The following is an 11,066-nucleotide window of genomic DNA, read 5'->3' on the forward strand; positions in this document are numbered from 1 at the left end:
CAGGTGTGAAAAGGAACCAGTGGAGTATCATATAACCTTTTGACAAGTTGCTCAACAACAACAAGCCTCCCCTGTTATTGTCGGGTCAACATAGTCGGAGGAATTCTTTGGGATTAGACTGGAGTGGAGAACATGAGTGTGAGTGCCGTGTGCTGGCTGTGTGTCGACCCAAGACCCTTCTCTTTGTTTTACAGCAGTGTCGGGGTTAACTCCCCCTTTGCTCCCAGGCTGGCCCGGGGTCAGGGGGGAAACAGGCGGCCAGTCAGGCAGCCAGGCATTCTTTCTGTGTGTATGTATCTGTGTGTGTGTGTGTGTGTGTGTGTGTGGCTGCAGCCCACTCCGTGCTCTTTGACTCCACTGGCCTTATAAGGCATCCAGCGCCATGGCAACGGCAGGGCTTGAATAGCAGTGTCAAATCCCTCAGCACACAGACACACGCTCACTCTCCCTAAAGGAGGGAGCAAGGCAGAGACACAGAGAGAGGATTGAGAGGAGCATGAGAGAAGAGTAGTGGAGGATATATCACTGAGCTGCTTTCCACTGCAGCGCCTGGCTTTCACTAAAAAATCTCTGTGACCGTGTTTTTCCTGCTCTTGTTTGCCTAATTTATTCCTGCCGGTGCCAACAGAAAGAAAGAAAAGCGGATGGGCAGAGTTGTAAAGAGTGCAACAGTACACCCTGACTTGCTGACAGGGAATGCAAAAGAGGTTCTGGCCTCTGGTTGTTACTGCTGGATGGACAAGCACTGACAAAACAAGAGAAGAAGAGAGGGACGACACTTTGAGAGAGGAGGCCAAACTGCAAACAAGGACATTTTCTCGAGTCTGGTTTTGTTTAAGGTTGTTGTTTTTCTCTGTGACATTTGAGCCTCTTGACAGAACAGACTCTAACGAGTTGGAGGAGCCAAAAGAAAACTTTCTTTCTTCACCAAAGACGCAAGAAGAGGAGGACTTATTTCAAGAGTTTGAGAGATAACGCAGTCTTTCTTGCTGCTTATTTCAACACCAAGCGCGGAATCCGGATAGTTTTCAGCCATTTATAAAGGAAAGAAATACTTCCTGGTTAGAAAAAAAAAATCACTGCATAAAGAAAGCTGAAGTTGAATGTGGTAATTTCACAAACAAATCCTGCTGTCCAAGCTTTTTAATTTTTCTTTTGTAACATATACTTGGGCATTTCCAGAGCAACACCTTCTTTTTCCTCTTCATCACCATCCCCTCAGCGTCTATAACAGCCACGACAAGTCAAGAGTGAGTCTGGACTAGAACTGCCTCAGATCAGCAGATAACACCTCTGCATGGCAGAAACTGGTTGGACTAGTTTATAAGTTGGAGGAGAGGGCAGGGCAGTTTAACCCTGCTTGAAGGAGAGCTGTGTTTTCATTTTTCCTCCCACTCGCTTGTCCTTTTCGGAGAAAGTCCTACCCTGTCGCTGACAGAGGGGCACAGCTTCTTTTTCCTTTGGATTGGACTCAGTTTGGTGCCCATGCTTAGGGATAAGTGAGGTGTTTTGTATCTTTTACTTCTTCCACAAGGGGGGGGGGGGGGAGAGAGAAAGTGAGAGGGAGGGAGAAAGAGAGTCAAAGTGTAATTTATTGTTTCCTGTGAAAAGAGCAAGGCTGCACCCTTTTCTTCTGCTTGAACTCTGAACCGCTCAATGTGCGTCTGAAGTTTTTCTCAGAACTCCGTGGCCATTGATCGGAGGTCAGGACACAGAACACGAGGGTGAAAGACAAGAACAGAGAGAGCAGAGGGATTATAGAAGAGAGAGAGAGAGAGAGAACAACACTGCCAAGGACCTCCAGGTCATTACAACCGCACGGCAAAGGGGAGAAAAGGTCAACACGAGAGAGCACGAGACAACTTTTTGTCCTTCTTTGAGTTCCTCTTGGACAAAACCTGCCTTTAACACAAACTGGAGCTGCTGTTCTCTTGTGTGGAGACATTTTTTAGACTTTGAGTGTAGTTTGAAGCTGGGGGACCGGGCGGGTCTGTGTATGATCCACTCTCAGGGCTGCGTGGCTCAGAGAATATGGCCATGGTGAGCGGGGGATGGGGCAACCCCAACGGGGACACTAATGGACTGGGGGAGAAGGCTTACCTGAGGAGGGAGGAAGATGACGGCTCGCCTCAGGCTGGGAGCAGCGATGTGGACGTCGGGGACGAGGACAAGTCCTGCGTGGTGGACTGTGTGGTGTGCGGGGACAAGTCCAGCGGGAAGCACTACGGTGTGTTCACCTGTGAGGGCTGCAAGAGCTTCTTCAAGAGGAGCATCAGGAGAAACCTCAACTACTCCTGCAGGTGAGGGCTGCTGGGAGGTTCAGATTGAAGACAGATGATCAGCTGTTGAATAAATAAATGCCTTTTTTTTACTTGATCAGCTTTTTATGTTGGGCTTCTCTTAAAAACTTAGATTTCTTCTTTGGATGTTGTCCATGATTAAAATCACCATAATGTCGTTTTTAGGTGACAAAAGTGTTTATAAATGCTGTCAACAATGACTACTCCTCCTGTGGGCACCAATAACCGGAGGGAATGGATACATGATAGTAAAACACACTTTTAATTTGTAAGGTTTATCTTTAAAGTTAAAGTTGTGTGTTCTAAACCTTGTATGAAATGTTCACAGTGCTCAAAGTGAGTCATTTATAGAGATACATTTTCTTTATATAGTTATTCACATTTATAAAGGACAAAGCATTTTAGTCTGTGTCTCTCTTCAGCATAATATGTTCTAACCTTGGACACGTCTAACAAACAGCTCCAGGAAGGAAAAAAAAGGAAAAAAATAAATGACAGCCCTGAAGGTCAGTCATGTGAGGATGGATTGCCTCAGAAGGTCAACATAACCATTATTCTTCAGCACATGCAGGAACGCATTGTTGCAACTCAATCCTTTACCCTTATTAAGACTCCTCTCAGCCTCTGAACACAGTTATTGCTTCCACCTAATAATGCAGCAGCTCTGAGTGTAGGGTGTCTCTTGATTCACTTTGTCATGTCCAGGGGCTGAAAAATACTCCATGTGAAACACTGGCAGACCTCGTCCTGCACAAGGGCGTGTAGGGCTGATGATTTACAAAGGTCACAGCCTCAATAGCCTTGGCTCACACAGTTCACTCATCACAGGGGTCAGCAAGGGAAGGGGGGGGGGGGGGGGGGAGGGGGGGGGGGCAAAGATGTCAGTGCAAACATCACTTCCTTATTGGAAACTTGCACAATGTTCAAATCTTGCTTCATATCAGGAAAGAGCTGTGGATTTTAATTCTTTGTTTGCTCTAAAAATGTATCTTTGATGTTGTCTCCTTAGATCAAATCGAGAATGCCAAATCGATCAGCATCACCGCAACCAGTGCCAATACTGTCGTCTGAAGAAATGTTTCCGTGTTGGAATGCGCAAAGAAGGTATCAAAGCTCCGTCGTTGATGTGCCCAGCAAGTGAAAGGTTTAAGTTTCAGGATTGGTGGATGTATTTAATTATATTTTAATGCTAGTGGTAAACAATCTAAGACTGAATCCTTTCTTTATGTTCGAGGTTACTGTTGACTTGTTGTATCATGGTGGTTTACGATCCTTTCCTTTACGCCGCAATATATATTTATTTTTTTACAATGACGAACTTCGATGCGCAATGTGAATGGTGGAAGACTCACAGAGAATCATCATGTTGTTTTGGCTCAGTGGCTCACAAAAAACATTAAATGATGATGAGTTAGTTCAGTAGGCCTAATATTTTTTAGCACATCCAAAGAGCAACTTTATAAGTAAATGCAGGTTTGATATGACTTAGTAATATAATCATTACTGATGGTATGTGTTTGAGCATTTATATGTTGTATTTAATAAAGATGGTGGATAATTTATTTTTTGGCTAAGGTAAAACATCTTCTTTTTATAGCTTTAAAAACATGTGTAAAAACACCCTTAAGCAAAGGAAAGGAAACTAACCAATTCAAATACCAGGAAAACACACATGCAAGTAAATAAAATGTCAGAAATGGGTAATTCACAGAGAAAGTGCTTACTCTGACGGAAACAGCCACTGACATTTGCCAGTAATCCAAAGCACAATATTTATACTGTCAACCAAAACATGTTTTCAGCCCAGTGTTTGACGCCCAGCAGCTGCTGAGCTTCAGGGACCAAAGGGAACTAGAGGCAACCATGTTTGATTTGCATAACAGAAAAAACAAATACAAGTTCTGTCTGCTATATCTGTTCTGTCTAAACCCAGAAGGCTCTGTGTGCATCTCTTACATAGCCCTATTATATATCCTATATCATTTTAAAAACAGGTAGACCTACGGTTTATCTAATTTCTGTTAGATAGAAGATAGAATTCCCCTTTCCGCAGGTGTGATTTAATTTCACATCCTTCCATCCTCTAATCAAAAAAACACTTTAAACCCATTTGTAATTGTATTCTTGTAAACTCTAAGCTAACTGTAGGACTTATGGTATTTCGGTCTGTGTCAGTGGATACCATGAGCAGTCCCATACATAATGTGCACTGAGGTGACGGTATGCCAGGGGTTATATTGGGCCTGGTTATTAATGAACCATGCTGGCAGCGGCCGTGACGCAGTTCGTGCTGTTTCCACATTACCTGGAAATGTCTTTTCACCTTTAACGCAGTCTGGAAAGTGTAGCAGCTGGAGAGTTTACTCATAGTCTGAAGAATACCATTCAGGTAGGAATCAGGATCTGCGTGTTGAAGGGCAAAGTCAGTACAAATGTGCAAGCTTTATCCCCGTCCCCCACCACAGAATTATATAGTTTATTGTAGCTCAAATCTTATTTTTATTTTTTATTTAGGCTGAGGCTACATTGGAGTTCTTGTAAAAAAGTGCACATTAGACAGATCTCAATTTAACACAATAACATACCTGTAAGGTAAGACTGAGGGCACACTGAACACAACAGCTTAGCAGACACGATGACCAAACTCCACGCAGTTTATACAACAAATAATGACTTTTAAGGTGGCTTAATTAACCAAGGTAAATGAGCAATTACAACACACCAAACTAACATTAAGTGTATAACCAACTTTTGGTGCGAACTTGCGGCTGCTATGTCTAAAAAGTGTGTTTTATCACAACCCCCCTGCCACTCTTTTTCGGGGATGGTTTCGCTTTATTCCGGGTTACTGTGTTTTGTTCGGCTAGGTAGCTATTAATAATGGTGTACCGAAGTAAATTATTTGAAAACAGATTATGGCTGTGTCCGAAATCACTCCCTATCCACTATATAGTGCACTATATAGTGAATGGGGAGTAGGGAATGAGTGAGTGATTTCGGACACAGCCTGTGTTTAAGACTTTAAGTCATTGAGGAAATTCGGTTACCATGGGGACAGGAGCATCTCCTCCTTGGTGAAAGGCCTATTTCTGGGTTTGTCTTGAACAAGTTGATATATATATATATATATTTAAATCGTGATATTTACAGTCTATGGTTTAAATGTGTAATATAACGTCTTTTTCTTTTACTTACAGTGAAACTGCAATAAAAGTATGTTTACTGCTATTTAGAACAACTAGTTATGTGTTAGGTTCAGACAGGACATTTGTGTATTTACCTAGCCCTGCCTAATTCCATTAGATTATAGTCTAATCTTTTAAGACTAAAATGGAGTTAAACCATAATATACAACCTCTGTGACTTGTGATTATATTGTAAGGCTATGGTCGTACTGCATATAATTCAACGATCTAAACCCAATGTGAACATCATGGCAAACCAAAAAAAAAACAGAGCAGTGTTCAAACAACAGCGATAAAATGCTCTCTAAGTTTTTGAAATATGATAAAAAAAGAAAACACTTCTATAGGCCTACTTGCTACTTTAGGATTGTAGGATAATCATAAAATCATAACTAATTTGCAGAGAGTTTGAATCAAAACAAGAAAAAGAGACCATCATTTGTTGCTTGAACACCAAAGACCTCCATAAAGGATGAACATTACACTAGATGTAATTTATTTTTGATTATGTTTCTTCATCCAGTTCAGCTTGCAATAAGACTAGTTGATATATCGATACACATGCCTTTTGGTATTGGAGTAGGAGTAGGCTAGCTGAATGAATAGCTGGACAATGGGGAATCTTTTTTTTAAAGGGATACAAGTCCTTTAAAGGTAACTTGTTAGATCTAGTCGTCAAGGATATGAACCACAGAAGCTCATGGGATATTAAGGCCTGTTATGGGAAATTATAAGAGGGGGAGGGAGGTTATGAAACTGGCGAGCATGGAGACTCTTGGGGTTTTTTCTGTAATAACTAAAATAACATTCTTAACTTCATCAGTGCACATTTTATACCATACAAACCATCACTAAAGTAGTCTACAGCAAATGTTATTTTTTACATGTGTAAGAGAATACAAATCATTTAACTTTTGACAGGCACTAAATCTGATTCTCACTGTGCTCTCTGTCTTCCCTCTCTTCCTGCAGCAGTCCAGCGAGGGCGCATCCCTCCAGCTCACACAGGTATCAGTCCAAACTCCATGGCAGGAGGAGTTGGTGGACCAGTACCAGGTCACATTGGGGCGGACTACTTCAACGGACAGCCAGTGTCAGAACTCATCTCCCAGCTCCTCCGGGCTGAGCCGTACCCTAACAGCCGCTACGGGACCCCTTACAGTCAGGCACAAATGCAGGCGTCTGCGAGCGGAGCCTCCGTCATGGGCATCGACAGTATCTGTGAGCTGGCCGCCCGGCTCCTCTTCAGCACCATCGAGTGGGCCAGAAACATCCCATACTTCCCAGAGCTTCCAGTCTCAGAGCAGGTCAGTCAGGAAAAACAACACCTAGTGATTGTTTCACGAACCTGAACAAAATCTCAACCAAGTATTGTTTTAAAAGAATAATAGGAAATGATGCTACTAATAAGGTCTTTTTCACATGTCCCTAAATTTATCTTTCATCTAAAACAAACACCTCGAGTTCTTTAAAAAACAAAAGAAGTTGTTGTTTGTACCGCAGCTTACAATAAAAAATACCATTGACCACATGATTAACTTTTAAAGGGTTTGAAGATATTTTATTTCTATGGTCAGCGGCCAGAGGTCATGGCCTCGATGTGGACTCGAGTTACAAACAGATCTGCCAAAGTGTCATTTTCACTTTGCGTCCAATTGTTTCATTTGAAGAGTCTTTGTTGGACTAACGTCTCAATCTATTGTTTCCAAGAAAAAAGCCAAAGCTTCAAAAAACACAATTTTTTTACAAAAAATATTTCATATTCTGCCTTTTCTCTTTGATCATCTTATAATCCTGATGTTGTCCTGGGCGGCACACTGCCAGCTTTCATGACTTGAAAAATAATAATAATAAGAACACAGTCATTATTAATGTTTAAGTATTACATTAAAAAGTTTGTTTTTGATCTCTTATCCTTTACTACTCTTAAGTGACATGTTTTAAATCTACAATCGACCCTATAGGTGGCGCTGTTGAGGCTGAGCTGGAGTGAGCTCTTCATCCTGAATGCAGCTCAGTCTGCCTTGCCTCTACACATGGCTCCTCTGCTGGCAGCTGCCGGGTTTCACTCGTCCCCCATGTCGGCTGAGCGTGTCGTGTCCTTCATGGACCAGGTCCGGGTTTTCCAGGACCAGGTGGACAAGCTGAACCGGCTCCAGGTGGACTCAGCTGAGTACAGCTGCCTCAAAGCCATTGCACTGTTTTCACCAGGTGAGTTTAGGGTTCACAAAACAGCAGGAAACAGCTAGCCTGACTCTGCACAATTTCACTTTTTCACACATTTTATCTTGTCAGTCGAATGGCTTGTCCAAAAGAACAGGTGTAAGACCAACAATATGTAGTTTCATGGGGGATTTTGTGCCTGGATTGTTCTTTGTCGTGTGCAGTGACTATTCAGGAGATGCTATGAGTTAGCCACGCTAGTTGTTTCCACTTGTTTTTCAATCTTTGTGATAAGCAAAGCTAAACAAGCTAGCTGCTGGCTACGGCTTTATATGTATCCTACTGTTATAAGAGTGCAATTGATCTCTTTAACCATTGTTTCTCCAAAGTTTAGACAATTCCTTTAAGAAATCAAAAAAGTTATGAAGCATTAACTAAAAATGTTTCTTTAACACACAAGTAAAAAAAATAAACAAAAACTAAACTAACAAAGAAAACTAAAAATAAAACTAGGGTTATCAGAGTTAACACGTTAATCCCGATGAAATTCAGCAATTACCCTTTTAAATATTTGTGAATATTTTGCACGTGGTCCTGTTATCTATGGCACCAACAAGGGGCTTGTCAGTCCCTAGTCTATTTCTGACAACATGAAAATATTTTAGGATAACATGGATGCATGAATTGTATTCTTCATTTTTGTTGTTGTTTTTTATTTTATTTTATTTATTATTTTTATGAATCAATTATTATTGATTGATATGTTTGTATGTATAGGTTTGTGTGGATATATGTATGTACGTAACTGGGAACATGCGTGGGGTGGGGGTGGGTGAGCGGGAACTTGCAGGCAGGCTTGGGAACATATAGCCTCTGAATAATTTATGTTTAGAGTTTTTCCTTGTATTTTTTTCCCATTGCCTGTTTCTGTTTTAATTTAAAAAAAAACATTCAATAAAAAGAGAATCCAAAAAAAAAAAAAAAAAAAAAAAAATTCAGAAATTACTTTTTTATGATTGTTTGTCAGCTCTAATTAAAAGACAATTCTATGTGTCATTGTCTTACAGATGCATGTGGGCTGACTGACCCGGCCCATGTAGAGTCCCTGCAGGAGAAGGCCCAGGTCGCCCTGACAGAGTACGAGAGGTTACAGTACCCAAATCAGCCTCAGCGCTTTGGCCGCCTCTTGCTGCGCCTACCGGCTCTACGAGCTGTGCCAGCAAACCTCATCTCCCAGCTCTTCTTCATGAGACTGGTGGGCAAGACGCCTATCGAGACGCTGATCCGAGACATGCAGCTATCAGGGAGCTCCATCAGCTGGCCCTACGTACCAGGACAGTAAACCTTGCTGAGTCCAGAGTGAGACTCACCGAGATCAGATTGGGAGGAAACAGAGCTACATACAAACACAAACTGAATGTTATGGATACAAACTGGTATCGCAGAAGTTTATGGTACTGTTTGTGAGCATAAAGGTCAACTCTTCCCACATTTTCTGTTTAAAGTTTGGTCTAAGGCAAACTAAAGCTGCCTTGGGAGAACTAAACGTGTAATTGTCTTTATATTTATGTTTGCAGCACTTGTGAGTTTAGCACTGGCCGCTGTCTGATCTCTCTCAGTCTCACTTTGGAGGAAAAAAAAACCAACAACAACAACAACAACAACAGGGCTTTAAGTGAAGTTCAGACTCTAAAATGAGGCCATGTGCCTGTACTACCTCCTCCCATATCACCCCTCATGTGACTCAGTTTGAACCAGTCTCTGTGTGTTCTCCCTGATTTCTTTTTTCTTTCTTTTAAATCAAAGAGAAGCCATAGAATTGCCACTTTCAAAGGCAGGACTTCGGTGGCAGCTTTGGAGTTTTTACATCGTCACAGTCATGTCATGTCATGTTCGATAAATATCAGACTGTCACCAAATGTATTTGTCAAAGACTGCAAAGAATCACGTTGTACAACATAAAAACAAAGACAATGGCATTGTAATGTATATTGTACTGTTTGAAGTATTGTGTATATTAGACATTTTGTATGTTATGAGGAATAGTTCAACATTATGGGAAATATCATTATTGCTTTCTTGTATGTTAACATGAGTTTGATTTCACTTTCATGTCATTGCTGCCAATATGAAGCTACAGCTAGCTTAAATTAGCCTAGCTTAGCATAAGGACTGGAAAAAGGATGGTACAGCTAGTCTGAAACTATCTTAAGACAATAAAAAAAAAAAAAAACCTCCAGCCAACACCTCTAAACCTAACTCATAAATAAAGGTGCTGTAGCTCTGGTTTGTTACCATTAGACAGAGCGTTGATAATTATTCCAGTCTGTATCCAGTCTTTATGCCAAGTTAAGCTAACTAGTTGCTGTGCATACAGTAATTCCTAAATGGTTAGCTATTCCTAAAATATAGTAGATTGTACAATGTTGTGCTTGCAGATGTAATGTACATTAAGTGGAGGGGAATGTACTCAAACACAACCTGGCACTCAGATAGTCACATCCCTGTCGAACATTATTACCTCATATTTTATACATCAAAGACGGAGATTGTAAATCCATGTGCTAAAGATGAATATAAAGGGATCAAGGTGTCTTTACCACAGAAACCATTAACAGTTATAGTCCCCCTATAGACCTCCACCACACTTTGTCCAAAATGTATTTTAAAAATGTTTTGAAATGTCAAACTTGATATAAGCGGAGACCCAAAGTTTGACATCATTAACAGGAAGCTGCAGTCTGGTGACTTTTGCGCTTCTGTTAAATCTCAAACGGTCTGTTTGCTTTTATAAAGGTAGTGGTAGATCATTTTGATTTTTTTTCTTTCACATATTTGGTTTCCTTTTTAAAAGCATCGTGTAAAAGCACCACCACGTGGACAGAGGTCATGTTCAGACAGTTATTCTTATGCAAAGTTCTCCACGTGTTGTATGTGTTGAACGGTTATGGATTTTTGTTGGTACTAAGATAAAGGTACTAAGTCGTCACATTCATGAGTGTTTCTGCCACTAACCGCAGCTCATTGTGACAAATGTTTTCTCTTGCCAAATTAAATGACTGAAAAAAAGATACTTAGGTGGATCAAAATGTGTCATTTGTTTTGTTTTTTTGGGGTGAGGTGGGGGGGGGGGTTATAATCTGTTCGTATGTCATGAGGCTCTTCATGCTTGAGTTAAATTTGTGTTATTTGTTGGAATCTTGATTTGATTTTGTTTCTGTTTTGAAAAGAAGCATGTTCCTATGATCATGCCAAAATGCAAAAAGAAGTTCATATGTGGCTGACTGGTTATTTGTGCATCCCGAGGACATTTCAATGTGGATCAACAGAGTATCTTTAAGACATAAGATAAGATATACTTTGATATACTGTATATAAACATCGAAATCCTTGATTGTAGTACTTTATCAACAGATAG

At 40.8% G+C, this 11,066-nt stretch overlaps 1 protein-coding gene across 2 annotated transcripts; it reads left to right on the plus strand.

The window, feature by feature from the left end:
• Window positions 1-437: 437 nt before the first annotated feature.
• On the plus strand, window positions 438-10,721 carry nr2f6b (nuclear receptor subfamily 2, group F, member 6b). 2 transcript variants are annotated; one of them, XM_061034157.1, is made up of 5 exons: window positions 438-2,300; window positions 3,310-3,404; window positions 6,461-6,792; window positions 7,450-7,696; window positions 8,716-10,721. In XM_061034157.1, the coding sequence occupies exons 1-5, from the start codon at window positions 2,032-2,034 to the stop codon at window positions 8,988-8,990; spliced, it is 1,218 nt and encodes a 405-aa protein (XP_060890140.1). In that variant the 5' UTR covers window positions 438-2,031; the 3' UTR covers window positions 8,991-10,721. The 2 variants fall into 2 exon arrangements, with proteins under 2 accessions (XP_060890140.1, XP_060890139.1); XM_061034156.1 differs by having other exon boundaries at window positions 439-2,300; window positions 6,458-6,792.
• Window positions 10,722-11,066: the final 345 nt, after the last annotated feature.

Source organism: Labrus mixtus, chromosome 3 (genome assembly GCF_963584025.1).
Source record: "Labrus mixtus chromosome 3, fLabMix1.1, whole genome shotgun sequence".
Lineage (NCBI taxonomy): Eukaryota > Metazoa > Chordata > Actinopteri > Labriformes > Labridae > Labrus > Labrus mixtus.